Below are 22,349 nucleotides of genomic sequence, written 5' to 3' on the forward strand. Positions count from 1 at the left end.
CTTTCAGTCTGTGTGGGTCCCTTCTAATGAGGTGGGTTTCTTGTAGACAGCAGATGTATGGGTCATATTTTTTTATCCAGTCAGCCACTCGATGTCTTTTGGTTGGAGCATTTAGTCCATTTACGTTTAAAGTTATTATTGAAAGGTATTTGTTTGTAGCCATTTCTTTTTTTGGGTGGCTGTTTTCTTTCTGAGCTTTTTATTTCTTATTTTTATACCAGTCCCTTTAGCATTCCTTGCATTGCTGGCTTGGTGGTGATAAACTCCCTTAGCCTTTTTTTGTCTGTGAAGCTTCTTATTTCCCCTTCAAGTTTGAATGATAGCCTTGCTGGATAGAGTATTCTTGGATTCAGTCCTTTGCTTTGCATCACTTTGTAAATTTCTGTCCATTCTTTTCTGGCCTGATGTGTTTCTGTTGAGAAATCATTTGACAATCTAATGGGAGATCCCTTGTATGTAACTTTCCGTCTCTCTCTTGCAGCCTGTAAGATTCTCTCTTTGTCCTGAACATTTGCCATGGTAATTATGATGTGTCTTGGTGTGGGTCTTTTCGGGTTCACCTTGTTTGGGACTCTATGGGCTTGTGTGACTTTTTTCTTCCCCACCTCAGGGAAGTTTTCTGATGTTATTTCTTCGAATAGGTTTTCTAATCCCTGTTCATCCTTCTGTTGTTCTGGTACCCCTATTATTCGTATGTTGTTTCGTTTCATGTTGTCCCAAAGCTCCCTTAGGCTCTCCTCCTGTCTTTTAATTTTTTTCTCCAATTGCAGTACATTTTGGGTGTGTTTTGCTTCCTTGTCTTCTAATTCACTAATTCGGTCCTCCGCTTCTCCTAGTCTACTGTTGATACTTTCAATGGAGTTTTTCATTGCAGCTATATCACTCTTCATTTCTTCTTGGGTCTTACTTAAGTTGTTGATTTTTTCATCTGTTTCTTCTAGCTTCTTCCATATGTTATTGATTTTTTCATCTGTTTCTTCTTGCTTCTTGCAGAGATTGTCGATTTTTTCCTCCATCCGGTTTATGCACTCTAGGACCCTTATTCTGAATTCTTTTTCTGTCATGTTGCATGCCTCTGTATTACTTAGCTGCTTTTCTGGAGAGTCCTCCTTCTCTTTCCTTTGGGGGTTTCTTTGTCTACCCATGTTTGATCTCACTGACATATCTAGAAGTTGAGTCGTTCAGTGGTTGCTCCCTTGGTGGCAGTGACTCCTTGGTCTGTGGTTGCTCTTCGGGCGGTTGCGGTAGCAGCTGCTCTTCAGTTGGCAGCAGCTCCTCTGGTGGGTGCTGTTCACAGCTGTGGTGGCTCTTCTGGCTGGTGGGGCGAGGTTTCACGTACAGCTGCTGTTCCTCAACAGAGGGTGTGGTGCTCAGGAGGTTGCTGTTGCTTGGATATGCTGCGTTGATTTAAAGGCACAAAATACAACACAACAAGGCACCACGTACCAGGCACTATACACAAATATATTCACAATATTAATAACCCCAAATAAAGGTGACCACCCGAATTAAGAGAATTAGGGGATAAGGAAGAAGGAAGAGAAAAAGATAAAAGAGAAAAAAGAAAAGAAAAGTAGGGACCAAAAAAAGGAGTGCAAAAGTGAAATTGGGAAAAAGGAGGGGGGAAAATAAAAGCGAGAAAAGAAACGAAAAAAAAAGTGAAAAGAGAGAATCAAGTGGAAGAGGGGAAGAGACTTTTTATATGAGGAGAATACTCCTATAGAACCGCCACTAATCCCAACAAATTCCAGCAACAGCTCCCTGGAGATGAATGCAAACTAGAAACAACCAATAATATAACGATGAAAATAGAATGGAGAACACTAATCCCAAAATAAAATAAAGAGAAAATAAAATGGCACTTTAAAAAATGGTAAAATGGTAGCAGTAATAATACTGGTTAAAAATAAGAAGGTAGTAATTAAAAGGGTAAAATTAGGTGATGGAAAAAGAAGAAAAAAATTGGTTTCTTAGTTAAAAGGTGAAAAAAGAAAAAAAAATTGCAGTAGTGAAGGTCCTTCGGTTCTTCTATTCTTCAGTGTGGTTCGCCTTAGACCTGCCAGGTATTCAGGAGAGTGTTGAGTTTCCCTGCGATACACTGTTCCTCTGTGTTGTAAACCACAGTCCTTATTTTAAAGCAGGCCGTATTTGTTTCCCAGACTGCCTTATTTTGTGTTTAGCAAAGAGTCAGTTTGTGGGTCAGCCTCTGGGTGGCAGTGTTCTTGGGTTGGCCTCTGAGGCTATAGGGCCTCTCTGTCCAGTGGAAGTTCACTGCCCAGAGCTGGCTGCGTAATAGTTAGTTACCGGCGCTGTGTTGTTGCTGGGATTGCTATTATTATTATTATTACTGCTTCTATTTCATCAGTTGTTATTGGCCTATTCATGTTTTCTGAATCCTCCTGAGTCAGTTTTGGAAAACTGTATTTTTCTAGGAATTTGTCCACTTCATCTAAATTGTCTGGCTCGTTGACATATAGTTGTTCAGAGCATTTTTCTTGCAATCCTTTATATTTCTGTGGTGTCAGTGGTTACTTCTCCACTTTCATTTCTGATTTTATTTACTTGCATCCTCTCTCTTTGTTTCTTAAAAAAATATATTGATTTTTTACAGAGAGGAAGGGAGAGGGATAGAAACATCGATGAGAGAGAAACATCGATGATAGAGCAACATCGATCAGATCCCTCCTGCACACTCCCTACTGGGGATGTGCCCACAACCAAGGTACATGCCCCTGACTGGAATCGAACCTGGGACCCTTGAGTCCTCAGGGAGATGCTCTATCCACTGAACCAAACCAGTTAGGGCTCTCTTTGTGTCTTGATGAATCAGTGTAATGGTTCATCAATTTTGTGTATTCTTTCAAAAGAACCAGCTCTTGGTTTCATTATTTTTTTTTGTTAGCCTTTGTATTAATAATTTATACTCTAAAATTTATTATTTCCTTCCTTCTACTTACTCTGGTATTTTCTTGTTATTCTCTTTCTAGCTCTTTAAGTTGTTGTGTTAAATAGCTTATTTTTTAAATTAAATTTTTATTATTCAGATTATTACAGTTGTTCCTCTTTCCCCCCCCCATAGCTCCCCTCCACTTGGTTCCCACCCCACCCTCTGCCGTTACCCCCGACCCCCACTGTCCTCATCCATAGCTGTATGATTTTTGTTCAGTCTCTTCCCGCACCCCCATACCCCTTTCCCCCCCGAAAATAGTCAGTCCATTCCCTTTCTATGCCCCTGATTCTATTATATTCACCAGTTTATTCTGTTCATCAGATTATTTATTCACTTGATTTTTAGATTCACTTGTTAATAGATGTGTATTTGTTGTTCATAATTTGTATCTTTGCATTTTCCTTCTTCTTCTTCTTCTTCTTCTTCTTCTTCTTCTTCTTCTTCTTCTTCTTCGTCTTCGTCTTCGTCTTCGTCTTCGTCTCCGTCTCCGTCTCCGTCTTCGTCTTCGTCTTCGTCTTCTTCTTCTTCTTCAAGGATACCTTTCAGCATTTCATATAATACTGGTTTGGTGGTGATGAACTCCTTTAGCTTTTTCTTATCTGTGAAGCTCTTCATCTGACCTTCAATTTTGAATGAAAGCTTTGCTGGGTAAAGTAATCTCGTTTGTAGGTTCTTGCTATTCATTGCTTTGAATATTTCTTGCTACTCTCTTCTTACCTGCATAGTTTCTGTTAAGAAATCAGCTGACAGTCATATGGGTACTCCCTTGTAGGTAACTAACTGTTTTTCTCTTGATGCTTTTAAGATTCTCTCTTTGTCTTTTGCTCTTGGCATTTTAATTATGATGTGTCTTGATGTGGTCCTCTTTGGATTCCTTTTGTTTGGGGTTCTCTGCGCTTCTTGGACTTGTAAGTCTATTTCTTTCATCAGGTAGGGGAAGTTTTCTGTCATCATTTCTTCAAACAGGTTTTCAATATCTTGCTCTCTCTCTTCTTCTGGCACCCCCATAATTCAGATGTTGGGACGCTTGAAGTTATCCCAGAGGTTCCTTACACTATCTTCATATTTTTGGATTCTTTTTTCTTTTTGTTTTTCCAGTTGGGTGTTTTTTGCTTCTTTGTATTTCAAATCTTTGACTCGATTCTTGAGATCATCTAGTCTGTTGTTGGAACTCTGTATAATATTCTTTATTTCAGTCAGTGTATGCTTAATTTCTAGTTGGTCTTTCTTCATATCCTCGAGGGTCTCACTAGATTTCTTGAGGGTCTCACTAAATTTATCGCTGGTCTCACTAGGCTTATTGAGGGTCTTACTAAATTTATCGGTGGTTTCTAGAAAGTTCTTGGAAAACCTTATAACCGTGGTTTTGAACTCTATATGCAGAAGTTTGCTTTCCTCCATTTCTTTCATTTGTGACCTGTTCTTTGTCTCCGCATTTTTTATTCTTCCCTGTGTTGATAGAGTGGCTTTCTGTGTTAGATGTCCTATAGGGCCCAGTGTCTCAGCCTTCCCAATTACCTGAGGTGGACACTCTTGGTGCACCCCTTTATGGGCTTTGTGCACAGTCTTGCTGTAGTTAAGCCTTGATTGTTGTAGGTATCACTGGGAGGAATTGATTTCTAGGCCAATCACTGCTGAGAATCAGCAGTGTCTGCAATGGGAGACCTTCTGTGCTGGAGATACCCTTTTGGGGCAAGACTTGCTACAGTGGGGCTTTGGTGCTCACTGAGTCTGCCCCCTGAGTGTGTCCCTTATGGATCTGAGGAGTTGTAATCTGGATGGTCCCACTCTGACCACTGGGTACACTGGCTCTTGGATCTCTAAGGAGGTGCTAATTTAGCCTCTGCCTGAGGCTACCCAGCAGAAGCTATGGAGAGATCTGCAGATTCCTCTTGTTTGTTTGGGATTTGGAGGTGCCCAGATGAGGCCCAGCTGTGAAGCAATGCAAGCTGCTGTGGGGCCTTGGGCCTTCTTTTGGAAGTTCTGGATCTCTCTGACCCAGCTGCAGTTTGTTAGGAAATTTTCAGATTGCAAAGGGCCAGGCCTTTCATATGCAAAAACCTCTGCACACAGCTTCTGTGTGGCGGGGTCTCAGGGAATCAACAGGGCAGAGAAAACAGCTATGGCTGATCCTCAGTCCTACCCTAAGAGGCCCCGTGTCTCAGTGTCCTGGTAATTGCTGCAAGCACCTCTGAGAGAAAGCTGCTCTGGACTTCTGCCCGATGACAGACAGTGCAGTTTCTCCCCATATGAGTCTTGGTCCCCAGAGACTCGCCCACAACTGGAGTTCTGAGCAGTTGGGAGCTTGAGACTCCCTCCTTATTAAAAACGACAACCGTGTCCTCAGCTGCCAGCCCTTTCCACTTGTACCTCCATACCTCTGCACTTTACTTCCGCACCTCCTCTGAGTCTCAGTGTGCTTTTCTCTTTCCTTCTAGTTGTAGAATTTCCACTCAGCCAGTCTTCCTGTGTTTCTGGATGATGTCCGTTTTGTCTTTTAGTTGTACATTTGAAGTTGTTGTGCGAAGCAGCAATTTCAGGTGTTTACCTATGCTGCCCTCTTGGTTTCTCAACCAGCTTATTGTTTTTTGTTTTTGTTTTTGTTTTGTTTTATTTTTTATAGTGCTATGAGCTTCCCTCTCAGGACTGCTTTTGCTGTGTCCCAGAGATTTTGGGTGCTGTGTGTTCGTTTTCATTTGTTTCCAGGAAGTTTTTGATTTCTTTCTTGATGTTGTTGGTAACACATTTGTTGTTTAATAACATGCTATTTAGGCTCCATGTGTTTGAATGTTTTAGGGTGTTTTTACTGTAGTTGATTTCTAATTTCATTCCACTGTGATCTGAGAAGATGTTTTCAATCTTCTTGAACATGTAGAGACTTGTTTTGTGTCCTAACATGTGGCCTATCTTTGAGAATGACCCATATGCACTTGAGAAGAATGTATAGTCTGCTGCTTTTGGTAAAATGCTATATAAATGTCAGCTAAATCCATCTAATACAGTGTGTCACTTAGAGTCACTGTTTTCTTGTTGATTTTTGTTGGGAATGTCTATGCAGTGAAGTCGGTGGAGTATTAATGTCCCCTACCATGACTGTATTGATTTTTATTTCTCTGTTATTGTCCTCTAGAAGTTATCCTATCGATTAATAGACAAACGTGGTAATTGACCATACTTTGCTATGCCTCCCATTGGCTAATCAGCATGATATGCAAATTAACCACCATCAAAGATGGCGGCTAATTTGCATACTGCAGGCAGGGCAGGACAGCATGAGCCGCCAATGGGAGCCACCATCCAGGCCCCCATGTGCAACCCCCGAAGCTGCCTGCCTGCCGCCCGTGATCGGATTAACAAAACAAAGTTAATGGATTAAGTAACATTAAAGAGATTATAAGAAAAATATATTCCAAATTTTGTTAGTTGTATAATGGTTATGTTTAAATTATTAACACCTAAGAAATTGGGTGAAGGATACATATAATATGCTACAGTATTTTATGGTTTTTTCTACATGTATGAGATTAATTCAAATTAAAATATTAAAAAATTAAAAATTAATAAAATATTAATTGAAATGTATCTGCATTACAAGAAAAACCTCATAAATCCTTCTAGCATAATTTATTAAATCGAGCAAAAATTTACAAGGGTTCAATTAAAAAATATCTTAAATCTAAATGATACAATAGAAAATATGTAATAGTGCAGTTATAAGCACTTATCTGAAAATAAAATTTTAAAGAAGTGAATTTAAAGAAGGGATTAGCCAAAGAAAATATATGAACAACCCATGGACACAGAAAACAGTATGGTGATGGCCAGAGAGAAGTGGGAGGCAAGAGCTGGGTAGAGGGGGCAAAAGGGGGGAAATAGGGACACCCTATATAATAACTAGAGGCCTGGTGCACAAAAATTTGTGCACTCTGGGGGAAGGAAGGGTCCCTCATCTCGGCCTGTGCCCTCTAGCAGTCTGGGACCCCTCGGGAGATAATGACCTGCTGGCTTAGGCCTGCTCCCTGGTGGCAGAGGGCAGGCCCAATCCCTAGGTGCAGCCCCTGGTCGGGCTCAGAGCAGGACCAATTGGGTAGTTGGGGTACCGCCCCATGTCATTCACAGAGCAGGGGGATCAGGGGATTGGGGAGCTCCCCACTATCAGGCACAGAGCAGGGCTGATCAGTGGGTTGGGGCGTCTTCCACTGTCACAAACAGAGCAGGGCAGATAGGGAGGTTGTGGTGCCACCCTAAGTCACTCTCAGGGTAGGGCTGATTGGGGGGTTCGGGCACCACCCTCTGTCACACTCAAAGCAGGGTCGATGGGGAGGTTGGGGTGCCACCCCCTGTCACGCACAGAGCAGGGCCAATCAGGGGGTTGGGGCGCTGCCCCCTGTCACACACAGAGCAGGGCCAATCAGTGGATTGGGGAGCTCCCCACTATCAGGCACAGAGCAGGGCTGATCAGTGGGTTGCGGCGTCTTCCACTGTCACGAACAGAGCAGGGCAGATAGGGAGGTTGTGGCCCCGCCCCCTGTCACACAGAGAGCTGCAGGGCGATCAGGGGGTTTGGGCGCTGCCCCCTGTCATGCTGATCCCAGTGCCGGGAGGCCTCCCGGCTCCACTGATCCCGCTGCTGGGAGTCATATTACCCTTTTACTATATAGGATAGAGGCCTGGTGCATGGGTGGGGTCTGTCTGGTTTGCCCTGAAGGGTGTCCTGGATTAAGGTGGGGGTCCCCACTGGGGTGCCTGGCCAGTTTGGGTGAGGGGCTGAGGTCTGTTTTCAGGCTGGTGGGTGACTGAAGCTCCCAACTGATCCTTTATTTCTTTTTTCTTTTTTATATGGGCCAGCTTTAGCTCTGAGGCTTGGCTCCAGCTCTTAGGCCACGGCTGCTGAAAGCAGGTATCTGGTTTGTTTCGGTTCTATAATCGAAACAATGTATAACTCCAGCTCTGAGATCCCGGTGGGCTGAAAGCAGGTTTCTGGGGTTTAGTTTAGCTTCTATATTTGTAACACTGTTTCAAACTGCAAGCGCAGAGGCCGGCAAGGCAGGCAAGGAATGTTGGAGTCCTCAGTCACTGAAGCAAGCAAGCCGCATATTAGTTTCAGGCTGCCTGGCTGCCGGCCGCCATCTTGGCTGGCAGTTAATTTGCATGCCGCCCTGATTAGCCAATAGGAAGGGTAGTGGATGTAGGGCTAATTACCATGTTTCTCTTTTATTAGATAGGATAATAAAAGGCTAATATGCAAATTGACTGAACGGCGGAGTGACCGGTTGCTATGGTGTGCACTGGCCACCAGGGGGCAGATGTTCAATGCATGAGCTGCCCCCTTGTGGTCAGTGCACTTCCATATGGGGAGTGCCACTCAGGCAGAAGCTGGCTCATCGCTGGTCAGCCCAGAGGTGGTGGCAGGAGCCTCTCCCACCTCCGTGGCAGCACTAAGAATGTCCAACTGACGGTTTAGACCCAATCCCTTGGGGGCCTAAGCCTTTAGTTGGACATCCCCTGAGGGATCCTTGGCTGCCAGAAGGATGTCTGACTGCAAGCTTAGGCCTGATCCAGCGGGGAGTGGGCCTAAGTAGACAGGTCAACATCTCCCAAGGCGTCCTGGAATGCAAATGGGCTTAGGCCAGGCTGAGGGAGACCCCCCCCTCCCGAGTACACAAATTTTTTGCACCAGGCCTGAAAAAAATATTTCAATAATATATAGTATTCGATATATATATTAATATTTTTATATATACATTTATTTATATATATTTTTATATGCATTTTATATATATATATTCCTGTACTGGGTGCATGTAGGTTTTAGGGGTTATATCCTCTTGTTAGATTAGTCCTTTTAGTATTATGTAGTGACCTCTATTGTCTCTTGTGATGGCCTTCATTTTAAAGTCTATTTTGTGAAATATGAGTATTGCTACTCTAGCCTTTTTTTCCATTTGCACGGAAAATTTTCTCCCATCCCTTCACTCTCATCCTGTGTATCTCTTTTGTTCTGAGGTGGGTCTCTTGTAGACAGCATATAGTTGGGTCATGTTTTTATATTCATTCAGCTACCCTATGCCTTTTGATTAGAGCATTTAATCCATTTACATTTAGGGTTATTATTGATAGGTATTAATTTATTGCCATTTTGATTTTGTATGCCTAGTTTTCCATCTGTGTGTCTTCTTCTCATTATAGCAGTCCTTTTAGGATTTCTTGTAATGCTAGCTTGGTGGTGATGTAATCTTTTGGACATTTTTTTTTTTTTTTGTCTGGGAAGCTCTTTATTTGACCATCTATTTTGAATGATAGCCTTGCTGGATATAGTAATCTTGGTCTCAGATCCTTGCTTTCCATTACCTTGAACACTACATGCCATTCCCTTCTGGCCTGTAGAGTTTCTGATGAGAAAATCAGTTGTCAGCCTTGTCAGAGCTCCTTTGTAGGTAACAGTTTTCTTTTCTCTTGCTGCCTTTAAGATTCTCTTTTTGTCTTTAATTTTTTGGCATTTTAATTATGATGTATCTTGCTGTGGACCTATTTGGGTTCTTCTTGCTTGGGGTTCTCTGTACCTCCTGAACTTGTGTGACATTTTCCTTTACCAGGTTAGGGAAGTTTTCTGCCATTATATCTTCAAATATGTTCTCTATTCCCTTCTTCCTTTCTGCCTCTTTTGGCATGCCTACTATTCTAATATTATGTTTCATGTTGTCCCACAGCTCCCTTAAGCTGTCCTCCTGTTTTTTAATTATTATTATTTTTTTTGGTTCTCTGATTGAATGATTTTTTCAACGCTGTCTTCTAATTCACTGATTCAATCCTCAGCTTCCCCTAACCTGCTCTGTATTCCTTCCAATGTGTTCTTTATTTGTGCTATGTCATTTTCAATTTCTGTTTTCATAGGTATATATATTTTCTCATAACTGAACTCTGTTCCAGATAAATTTCTTATCTTAGCTTCATTTATCTCTTCTCCTGGAGAATTCTCTTATTCTTTCATTTGGAAGTTGTTTCTTTTTCTTCTCATTTTGGCTGCCTGTTTGGGTTTGTGACTATGCATTAGGTAGATCCTGTATGCCTGTCAATCTGTAGCGCAGGACCATGTCAAATGCTGTTTCAGAGAAGGACTCAAAGCCTCCAGAGATGGCCTCTGCCTAAAGACTGATAGGATTCCTCTTGAATTGCCCCTAGGTAATAACCCTCAGGGGTGGCTAGAGTTTTTTCAGCAGGGTGGAGCAGTTTCTTCTGCCTGGAGGCTGTTATTTTTAGTCGTTTAAGTGGCCTCAGGGTTTTCCATTGGGTGGGTCAACTGTCTTCCCCCAGGGGAAGGCAAATATCTGTGTGGGAGAGATGTCCTACTCTTCATGAGGGAATGACTCAGCACAGGAAACCGAGGTGTCTACCTTTGGAGCTCTAGCCCCTGAGTCCCCAATCCTGCCTTCTGCTCACACAGCTTCAGTCCACTCTGCCCTCCCTCTGCCAAAGCACAAGGTGGGTGGCTCCACAGGGAATTTTGTGCATTGGCCCTTTAAGAGGGTGCCTGAATTTCCAGCCATCTTTCTCTGGCAGGCAGCAACCCCACTGCTTTTTGCAGCCAGATATTATTGGGTACCCTTCTCAGTTTGGAGGGCTCTGCACGGCGGGGGGGGGGTGGGGGAGGAGGAGGGGCAGCTTGAGGATTAGACCAGAGTTCTCAGTGGCAACCCCCCCACACCTGAGATATCTCTCTGGAACTTAAGTTGCTGTCTGTGGGTGCCTACACAGCACTTTCCTGCTTCCACCCCTTCTACCAGTTTCTGTGTGGCTTCCACTTTCAGTCCTTGGATATCAAGGTTCTCTCAAATGAGTCTTCCATTGATTATTCAGGAAGTTTTCCTGTATTTTAGTTGTAATCCAAGTTTGTTCCTGGGAGCTAGTCCATGCAGGATCCACTTACTCTACCGCCATTTTAAATCTCCCCCCAGAGTGTTTTGAGATAATCATCTATAACAATAGTTACCTTATCATGTAATTTTAAAGGGTGAAGGTCTTAATTACAGACATAATCACCATACCCCAGGGACTCTGGTTGGCAGAATTCCAAGATGACCTACCAGGTTTCTGACTCCCTGTATACACACATCTTCCACCTGTTAATAAATCAAATATTTATTTAGGTGCTGCTATGAGGAATTTTGCAAATGTAATTCAGGTCACAAATCAGTTGTTCTGCAAATAGAGAGATTATCCCCCATAGGTCAAGCCTAATCAGGTGAGTCCTTAAATGGGATGGGCATTTCCTAGTGAGAGAAATTCAAAGAGTGAGAGGGAGGTGCTCCTTTGCTGGCTTTGAAGATGGAAGGAGCCACATAGCATACCAAGGAGTTAATAGCAACTTGAGAATGACCCCTAGCCAACAGCTAGCAAGAAAATAGGCACCTCAGTCTTTCAGTTTCTGGTAACTGCATTCTGCATGGCATTGGAAGGAGCTCCTGAGCTCCATGTGAGAATACAGCTACCTGATACATTGTTTGCAGCTTTGAGATTTCTGACCCAGGAGCCCAGCTACTCCCTGCTCAGACTTCTGACCTACAGAACTTTGAGATACTAAGTGTTTGTAGTTTGAAGTTGTTCAATTTGTGGATATATATATATAGATAGATATGTATATATATTAAACGAATATACACACTGAAAAGTTTTTATCTGCAGATTCTGACTTTTTGTTGTTTTGTTCCTGTAATTAGTCATTTAAGACCTACTCTCTTGGCTACTTTCATTTATCTAATACAGTATTATCAACTATTCATGTTCATTCTGTACATTACATTTCCAGGGTTTACTTATTTTATAACTGAAAGTTTGTACCTTTTGGCCACCTTCAAAAATTTTGCACACCTTGCCTCTGGTAAACAGCAGTCTATTCTGTGTATGCATTCATTTTTGTATGTTTTTTTTTCTTTTAAAGCTTCCACATGTGATACCATGCAGCACTTATCTTTCTCCATGTGTTGAAAACTTTCTGTGGCAAGACCAGTGCTTGAAAATGGCCACTTACTTAATTTGGCATAATGCCCTTCTTCATGTTAGTGGTTTTATTTTATTTAGATAATTACCCAGTAGTGGAATTGCTAATAATACTGTCACTTTATTTTTAGTATTTTGAAATTTTATACTGTCCTCCATAGTGGCTGCACTAATTTATATTCTCCAAAACTCATCCACTGTTGAAAAAGTCTAAGGACAATCAGGTATATAACTTTTAAATTTAGGAAAAGAGAGACTGAATGGAATAAGGCAAACCCATAACTTTTACCTCCTCTCTATGTTCTGATCCCACCTATTTTAGTATGGGTTTTCTTTTCCCATTACCAACCGTATCCCCATTCTAATGACATGCAGTCTTATTGAGCATCACAAAAGTGATTTAAGAATTTTCAATGTGTATTTCAAGAAACAAGATACTTATTCCTGAACCTGATAAACAACAATTAAGTGTGTGATCCATGCCATTCATACACTTATATTCTGAATCTAAATAAGCTTTATGTTGAAATACCACCACTTGAAAATTACCTCACAAAATAGGTCAAGTTATTTGTATATATCAGGAATACTGGTCAATAGGCATTTCCTACCACAGTGTGAAGCATCCGTCTCAGACCTCACTTGGGTTGAGAGAAAAAACCAGATGTGGCCTTGGATCACCCACTAACTTTCCAATGGGACTAAATTCTGCTTAGCAATTAAATTTATCTAATACTCGAGACCTTGTGCACCAATTCATGCATGGGTGGGGTTCGGTCAGCCTGCCCCAATGGGAACCCATCAGGCCGGGTGGCAGGGGTGAGGGGATGTGGGAGGTTGGCCAGCCCTGCCCCTGATAGGAGTGGAGGGGGTGATTGGGGGCAGGGTCAGCTGGGGGTGGGGCCGCAGGACTAAATTCTGCTTAGCAATGAAATTTATGTAATATGCTACCTCCACCTATTCTTTACCCTCTTATTAAGTTGTTCCTTATGAACTGGCGAGTACCTCACCCTCTTTTATAGTGATAGCTTCTCCTACACTCTATAATTGCATGGGCAGGGGCAGGGTCTTCTTTGCCTAAACATTCCCCCATGTGAGCATGAAGACTTCCAAAGAGCTGATGCTCAATGGTTGTGTAAAATAAAAGCCATGAATGAAGAGGTCTGATTCACTTCACTAAGATTTATATTCTCAAACCTTCTTGAAAAACACAAGCAATCCAGGTTATATATCTTAGACATTTACAAAACACAGCACTAAATGTAGTAAGGAAAATAAGAAGTGACTTGTTTCATAGATAAACCACATTTTTTTTATTCCTTGGTTGACAGATGCACACTTAGTTTGCTTCCATGTCTTGGCTGAAACAGGTAATGCTGAATTCAGGAGAGGGAACATAGTCAATAGCATTGTAATAACTACTTATGGTTCAGATGGGTATTCAACTTATGGGAGTGGGCACATGGTAAGTTGTATAAATGTCTAATCACTATGTTGTAACATCTGACACTAATATGATGTTGTTGTCAAGTGTAATTGAACAAAAAATTAAAACAGAAGTGCCCAATTTTCATTTTATACTTCTATCTATCTATCATCTATCTATCTATCTATCTATCTATCTATCTATCTATCTATCTATCTATCTATTGTTCCCACCTACTTTGGTGTAAAGTTCTTGCATATATCAAAATATATTCCTATCCTAAAGCCATGTTATCCTGTTCTGGATCACAAAAAGGTTTGAAGGATTTTCAATTTCTATTTCAAAAACAAAACTCTTACTACTACCCTGTAAAATGGTAATAAATTTGCAATCTATGTTTTTCATAGACTTATATACTAATATTCTGGATCTAAATAAACATTCTGTCTAAAAGAACACCACTTGAAAATGCAAAAATAAAAACAACAAACACAAAGGTAAGCCAACAATATCTTTTGCACATTAGGAAACTGCTTAACAGGCTTTTCCATCCAAAAACTGAAGACCCCACTTAGAGTTCACTCAGGCTGTGGGTAGCGCTTGGGCATGTCCGTGGAGCACCCACTGGCTTTGGAAGGAGCGGCAGCCTTGAGTGCAGCTCGGGCCCTCTCTTCCTCATCTTTCAAAGCTTCTTCATATTGGGTTATGAAGGCACTGGGCACGGTATCATTAAACTTGGCCAAAAACTCGAGGACTTTCATCTTGGTGGTTTCAGCATAGGCTCTTGGACCCCATAGAAACTCATAGCGTGGAGGATGACTGTTGGGCACAGGCTGGTACAGCAGGTATTCTTCCTGCACCAAATCTTGGGTGATAAGCTTCCTGGGCTCCCCAAAAATGAAGTGACTCTTTCCATCATAGACGCTCATCATATTCAGGAATTCCCAGATCTCCTCCTCAGAGGTGCGGTTGCCATTCAAGAAGATCACAGCCAGGAGAGGCATCAGGATCCCTTTGTTAGGAAATCTGAAGCCGCTGCCCACATTCCCGTTGCTGGTGTCATCTTGGCTATCCACAAGAGTGTAGTTGTTACCGTTGGGCTTGACTTCTTTCAATTCTAGGCCATGGACCATATCCATGTGCTCAGAGACTTTCTTGAGGATCTCAGGGAAGTCCTTTCTGTACCATTTGTGGATGATCTTCAGCATGTCTCCCTTTTTAATGGGCTCATTCGCTGTATATTGATACAGCAGGTACTCTACCAACAGAGTCACCTTCTTACTTATAAGATCTAGGCCACAGATCTCAGTGGAAGTTGAGATCTGGGAGGAATTTTTACTTTTCCTAACATGGCATTTAGCTTTTACAGCAGATCTTTCACAGGACGCACCTGCAGCGGCACTGGTGGTGGCTGGGGCACCCTGAGGTGCCTGGAGAGTGCCAGCACCAGTGGAGGTTGAGGGACCTTCCCCCAAAATGGAAGAGGAGCAAGCCGCCTCTCCTTCCTCTCCTGCAGGGGCCTGAGCATTCTTAACATCTTGGTTCTCAGCTCTGTTTTGGCGGCGTTTCTCCTTAGCACGGAGCTTGCTCTTATGACCACGAGGCATGATGGCTGTTGTTCAGGACAGCAGACAGTAGTGAGCCAATGGACAGCTGCTTACGGTACCTGAGGGATGGAGAACGAGTTATGTGAGCACCTTCAACAGGTAGCTTCCCCCTTGGCTTTATTGAAGGCTGCCTCTGCAGGCTTCCTTGAAGGCACTACTCTAGGATCCAACTAGGCTCCTGTTCTCCTGTGCCTTAAGAATCCTACAGAACAACCAGAGAGACTTTAGAGTGAGTCGCATGCTACATCATACCAGCCCTACATGGAAATTACTCAGGTGACAGTAGGTAATACCAGTGTGACACCCTTGGATCTGGAATGTGTGGGTCCTCTTGGTTTATTTTCAGTATTATCATGTCCACTCTGGGAAGAGCCTGGGAATCTTCCCTCCTGCAACTCCCTGGGACCCATGAAAAGGAACTGGAGGGGAGTCCTCCTCCCTATCAGGAGCCACCCAGTGCTGAGCGCTTAGTGGGGTCCTCTGGATCCCCAGTTGTCACTCAAGCTCCTCACCCTGGCTCCTTGTAAGGCTTGACACTGCTCCTCTTTGGTTGACTCCCGAATGGAACTTCAGACTGAGCATCTCACCGCCCTTAAACTTGATATAAAGAAGTGAGGAGGGATGCTCAAGCTGACAGCCTTTCCCTGAGATTCCCTGAGCTGATAGCAAAGGGTTTAAAAGAATACTATGATGGCCCCTTTGTTTATGTTTGGTTGGCTTCTCCATTGCTTGATTTCACCTCATAGTAAGAGCCAAACTACCTGAGCTCCAATAAAAGGAAATGAAGTGGATCTTATGTGACTGAACATGGTCTCTCAAGTATGGAGGCTGTGGCAAGCAGCTTGAGGACCTATGGTAGGTGGTTCCCACACAGGATCCAATTCTGAGGTCTCAAATGGACTCCTGCTGAGGTCATTATTTCTCCTTCTGCTGGCCTGGTACCACTCCCCTCAGACCAAGGCACTAACTTCCCTGGTAACCCTGAGTGAGGGCTGATGGGCACCCCTGCCTGACATCTATCCTTGAGGTGTGATAATGTATTGCTGAAAATGGACAGGATTCTGGTTTTGTTCATTGGCGTTGTTAATCCTCACAGGAGGACAGTTTTTCTGTTGATTTTTTTGGAGAGGGGAAAGGGGAGGGGGAGGGAGGAAATATTGATGTGGGAGCAACACATCGATTGGTTGCTCCCTCATGAACCAAACCGGGCAAGGGATCCACCTTCCACCTAGGTACCTGCCCATTGACCGATGACCAACTCCAGAACCCTTTGGTGCAGGCCGACCATCTAACGCGGAGGCACACTGGCTAAGGCAGGGAGGATTCCTTGTGGCCCCACTGGCACACGGTGGCACATGCCCACAGTCCTCAACGGTCTGTCCCTGAAACCTGGCACAACACGAATTTAACACGAAATCCTCCCTCCGCTGCCCTGCGGTTGCCCCCTTTGACCGGATCTGTCTCCTCCCCGAGATGGCCTGGGAGGAAGCGAGTGCAACTCATCATGGCGATGAGCCCTAGCCTCCCAGGGGTGAACACTGGGCTGGGACTGTATTTGGCCCCCTCCTTTGTGGGAGGAGTCCCACAGCCTCCCTCAGTGTAACAGCCCTGGACCCTGGTAGAGACCGGGCCCTCCCTCTTTGTACCCTCCTCCATTACCCCAAGGCCCTGGCCTCTCTGAGACACCACCTGAGGAGTAAGGGTCACCGCACGCGGCCTGCCCGCTCTGCTCCCGGCAGCCTTTGCTGAGTTTGGCGGGGTGACCGCCAGAGAGGAGGCTGGGTCGCTCTTTATCTATTTCCTTGGCGGGGCGGTCCCTAGAGCTGAGTACAGGGGCTGCTGCCCTGCGCGGCCCTTTCACCCAGACAGGGCTGCTCTGAAGCACCCGGCCTCCATCTTGAATCCCTTTGGGGCCCAGGGGTCCTCGGTCAGTAGGGTCGGGCCTATTCTCTCTCAAGGCCTTCCCCCCAACACTTTCCAGGCCGCAGTCTCAGGGCTGTGCTGGTGCCTGTCGGGGTCACAGCAGGGGAGGGCTCATTTTCGTTATGGGGGGGTGCGGCTTCCGCGGGTAGCAGGTAGGTCCTCACCTTGACTCAAAGCCACTACTGCGAAGCCACCCTCAGTCAGACAGCCGCCACACATGTACACTGTTGGAAAGGTCCTTGCCTCATAATGGGATATTGGTGGGTCCTTTCCCGCGGGGCTGTCCAGGGCGTGCCTGATGCCGGGAGCCGGAGCGTTTATTGTGTCCTTGGACCCCAGTCCTCACTCAGGGTCCCCACTTTTGTGTCTGCAGAGCTTGGACGCTTCCCTCGAGAGAAGCGTGTAGGCTTGCCCCCACAAAGTCTGCCCTCCCCGGAGACCCAGGGAAGCAGGCAGTGAGGATGCCCTGCCTCTGAAGCGGGCCCTGGGCCTCTCAGGCCGGAAGGGGGCGGTGCTGCGGGAGCCCCCCTTTGTGTGAGACATGCTGAGTGTCCTCGGGTGAAGCGGTTTGTGATGTGCAAGCCACCTGGCCTTGCATCCTTCCCTGAGACCACACGGGTGCGATGCGTGGGCTCCTCAGTGGTAGCTCTTCTGGGTTTCCCAGGGCTAAATATAGTACTGGACTCTTCCGGGCCCCCTAGGTTTTCCTCCTGAAACTCAGGATCGTCACGTCTTCACATTGGATTGATTCTTGTTAAAGACCTAGTCCCTCTCTGTGCAAAATGGAGATCACCCACATTAGACTGAGGCCCTGCCCTCCCTGAGACTTCCCAGGTTCTAATCAGTCTGACATCTGTGCCAGCGGTTTTCCAGGGGTTACAAACTTTCTTTAAAAGAACACCGCTAAATGATCATTCATTTCATTTAGCATAATGCCATACAGTTCTTCACATGCTGCTACAAATGGCAGGATGTCTTTCTATTTCATGGCTGAATGATATATCCGTGTGTGTGTGTGTGTGTGTGTGTGTGTGTGTGTGTGTGTGTATTTCATTTCTCTTTCAACTCATTCATCAAAGGACACCTAGGGTTTCTGTTTTTTTTTCCCCATGTCCTCACTACTGTAAATAATGTTACAGTGAACATGGGGACACAGTTATTCCTTCACGTTAGTGGCTTCATTTTCTTTAGATAAATAGCCGGTAGTGGGATTGCTGGATAATATGTTGATGTCATTTTAATTTGATTTTTAGGTATCTCTGTAAGGTCTTCACATTGACCACACAAATTCCCATTCCCCTAAACGCACCCATTCTGGAATAATTTAAGCACATCCAGTTACATAACTTTTAAATTTAGGACAAGAAAGTCAGAATGGAGTAAGGCAAAACCATAATTTAATAACCTTTACTTTTTTCTCCCTATGTTGCGATAACGTCTATTTCAGCATGGCTCTTTCTTTTCCCATTAGCAAGGATATCCTCCTTCTAATGCCATGTGGTCATGTTCAGGATCACAAAAGTGATCTAAAGATTTTCAACGTGTACATTATTTCTTGAAACAAAGCTCTCATTCCTGAACCTGGCACACAACAATGTGTGATCCACGTCATTCATACACTTATATTCTGAATCTAAATAAACTTTCTTTTGAAACACCACTAATTAAAAATTACCTCAAAAAATAAGTTAACAGAGAGGATGTGGAGAAAAAGGATCACTCGTGCACTGCTGGTGGGAATGCAGACTGGTGCAGCCACTATGGAAGACAGTATGGCGTTTCCTCAAAAAACTAAAAGTGGAACTCCCATTTGACCCCGTGATCCCACTTCCAGGAATATATCCCAAGAAACCAGAAACACCAATCAGAAAGGATATATGCACCCCTATGTTCATAGCAGCACAATTTACCACGGCTAAGATCTGGAAACAGCCTAAGTGCCCATCAGTTGATGAATGGATTAGAAAACAGTGGTACATCTACACGATGGAATACTCTGCTGCTGTAAAAAAGAAGGAATTCTTACCATTTGCAACAGCATGGATGGAACTGGAGAGCATTATGCTAAGTGAAATAAGCCAGTCAATGAAAGAAAAATACCACATGATCTCACTCATTTATGGGTAATAAAGACCGTTATAAACTTACTAGAGGCCCGGTGCCCAAAAATTTGTGCATTTGAGGGGGAGGGGGGGTCCTTCAGCCCGGCCTGTGCCCTCTCGCAGTCTGGGACCCCTCGGGAGATAACGCCCAGCTGGCTTTGGCCTGCTCCCGGATGGCAGAGGGCAGGCCCAATCCCTAGGTGCAGCCCTTGGTCGGGCTCAGAGCACGGCTGATTGGGGAGTTGGGGTGCCGCCCCCTGTCATGCACAGAGCAGGGCGGAATGGGAGGTTGTGATGCCACCCTCAGTCACGCTCAGGGTAGGGCCGATTGGGGGGTTGGGGCACTGCCCTCTGTCACACTCAATGCAGGGTCCATGGCGAGGTTGCAGCGCCACCCCCTGTCACGCACAGGGCAGGGCCAATCAGGGGGTTGGGGCGCTGCCCCCTGTCACGCACAAAGCAGGGCCGATCAGTGGGTTGAGGAGCTCCCCATGGTCATTCACAGAGTGGGGCCGATAGGGGAGTTGGGGCACGGCCCCCTGTCACACACAGAGCAGGTAGGATCAGGGGGTTGGGGAGCTCTACCCTATCAGGCACAGAGCAGGGCTTATCAGGGGTTTGGGGCGCCTTCCCCTGTCATGAACAGAGCATGGCAAATAGGGAGGTTGTGGCCCCGCCCACTGTTACACAGAGAGCCGCAGGGCATTCAGGGGGTTTGGGTGCTGCCCCCTGTCACGCTGATCCCGGTGCTGGGAGGCATATTACCCTTTTATTATAAAGTATAGAGGCCTGGTGCATGGGTGGGGCTGGCCTGTTTGCCCTGAAGGGTGTCCTGGATTAGGGTGGGGGTCCCCACTGGGGTGCCTGGCCAACCTGGGTGAGGGGATGAAGGCTGTTTGCATCTGGTCACACGCCCTTCAGGGTGGGGGTCCCCACTGGGGTGCCTGGCCAGTCTGGGTGAGGGGCTGAGGTCTGTTTTCAGGCTGGCGGGTGACTGAAGCTCCCAACTGCTCCTTTATTTCTTTTTCCTTTTTTGTTCTGGGCCAGGTTTAGCTCTGAGGCTTGGCTCCAGCTCTTAGGCCTTGGCTTCTGAAAGCAGGTATTTGGTTTGTTTCGGTTCTATAATCGAAACACTGTATCAACTCCAGCTCTGAGATCCCGGCGGGCTGAAAGCAGGTTTCTGGGGTTTTGTTTAGCTTCCATATTTGTAACACTGTTTCAAACTGCAAGCTCAGAGGCCAGCAAGGCAGGCAAGGAACGTTGGAGTCCTCAGTCACTGAAGCAAGCAAGCCTCATGTTAGTTTCAAGCTGCCTGGCTGGCGGCCGCCATCTTGGCTGGCAGTTAATTTGCATATCACCCTGATTAGCCAATGGGAAGGGTAGTGGATGTAGGGCTAATTACCATGTTTCTCTTTTATTAGATAGGATAATAAAAGGCTAATATGCAAATTGACTGAACGGCAGAGTGACCGGTTGCTATGATGTGCACTGGCCACCAGTGGGCAGACGCTCAATGCAGGAGCTGCCCCCTTGTGTTCAGTGCACTTCCATATGGGGAGTGCCACTCAGGCAGAAGCTGGCTCATGGCTGATCCGCGCAGAGGTGTTGGCAGGAGCCTCTCCCACTTCCGTGGCAGCACTAAGAATGTCCAACTAACGGTTTAGACCCAATCCCTTGGGGGCCTAAGCCTTTAGTTGGACATCCCCTGAGGGATCCTTGGCTGCCAGAAGGATGTCTGACTGCAAGCTTAGGCCTGATCCCGCGGGGAGTGGGCCTAAGTCGACAGGTCAACATCCCCCAAGGGGTCCTGGACTGCAAATGGGCTTAGGCCAGGTTGAGGGACACCACCCCGCCCCCGAGTGCACAAATTTTTGTGCACCAGGCCTGAAAAAAATATTTCAATAATATATATTATTCTATATATATATATTTATATATTTATATATATATATATTTATTTATATACATTTATATATATTGATTTATATATATTTGTACATATATTTATTCATATATATATTCCTGTACTGGGTGCATATATGTTTATGGGGTTATATCCTCTTGTTAGATTAGTCCTTTTAGTATTATGTAGTGACCTCTATTGTCTCTTGTGATGGCCTTCATTTTGAAGTCTATTTTGTGAAATATGAGTATTGCTACTCTAGCCTTTTTTTCCATTTGCACGGAAAATTTTCTCCCATCCCTTCACTCTCATCCTGTGTATCTCTTTTGTTCTGAGGTGGGTCTCTTGTAGACAGCATATAGTTGGGTCATGTTTTTGTATTCATTCAGCTACCCTATGCCTTTTGATTGGAGCATTTAATCCATTTACATTTAGGGTTATTATTGATAGGTATTAATTTATTGCCATTTTGATTTTGTATGCCTAGTTTTCTCTCTGTGTGTCTTCTTCTCATTATAGCAGTCCTTTTAGGATTTCTTGTAATGCTAGCTTGGTGGTGATGTACTCTTTTAGACATTTTTTTTTTTTTTTTGTCTGGGCAGCTCTTTATTTGACCATCTATTTTGAATGATAGCCTTGCTGGATATAGTAATCTTGGTCTCAGATCCTTGCTTTCCATTACCTTGAACACTTCATGCCATTCCCTTCTGGCCTGTAGAGTTTCTGATGAGAAAATCAGGTGTCAGCCTTGTCGGAGCTCCTTTGTAGGTGACAGTTTTCTTTTCTCTTGCTGCCTTTAAGATTCTCTTTTTGTCTTTAATTTTTTGGCATTTTAATTATGATGTGTCTTGGTGTGGACCTATTTGGGTTCTTCTTGCTTGGTGTTCTCTGTACCTCCCGAACTTGTGTGACATTTTCCTTTACCAGGTTAGGGAAGTTTTCTGCCATTATTTCTTCAAATATGTTCTCTATTCCCTTCTTCCTTTCTGCCTCTTCTGGCATGCCTACTATTCTAATATTATGTTTCATGTTGTCCCACAGCTCCCTTAAGCTGTCCTCCTGTTTTTTAATTATTATTTTTTTCTTTTTGGTTCTCTGATTGAGTGATTTTTTTCAACGCTGTCTTCTAATTCACTGATTCAATCCTCAGCTTCCCCTAACCTGCTCTGTATTCCTTCCAATGTGTTCTTTATTTGTGCTATGTCATTTTCAATTTCTGTTTTCATAGGTATATATATTTTCTCATATCTGAACTCTGTTCCAGATAAATTTCTTATCTTAGCTTCATTTATCTCTTCTCCTGGAGAATTCTCTTATTCTTTCATTTGGAAGTTGTTTCTTTGTCTTCTCATTTTGGCTGCCTGTTTGGGTTTGTGACTATGTATTAGGTAGATCCTGTATGCCTGTCAATCTGTAGCGCAGGACCATGTCAAATGCTGTT

General features: G+C 44.4%; 1 protein-coding gene across 1 annotated transcript; it reads right to left on the reverse strand.

Annotated features, from left to right (window-relative positions):
- Positions 1 to 13,951: 13,951 nt before the first annotated feature.
- Positions 13,952 to 14,980, reverse strand: LOC118653588 (melanoma-associated antigen B2-like). Its single transcript, XM_036304227.1, has one exon. It carries the CDS (start codon positions 14,978 to 14,980, stop codon positions 13,952 to 13,954), a length of 1,029 nt encoding a protein of 342 aa, XP_036160120.1.
- Between the last annotated feature and the right edge of the window lie 7,369 nt (positions 14,981 to 22,349).

This window comes from Myotis myotis, unplaced genomic scaffold (genome assembly GCF_014108235.1).
Source record: "Myotis myotis isolate mMyoMyo1 unplaced genomic scaffold, mMyoMyo1.p scaffold_m19_p_4, whole genome shotgun sequence".
NCBI lineage: Eukaryota > Metazoa > Chordata > Mammalia > Chiroptera > Vespertilionidae > Myotis > Myotis myotis.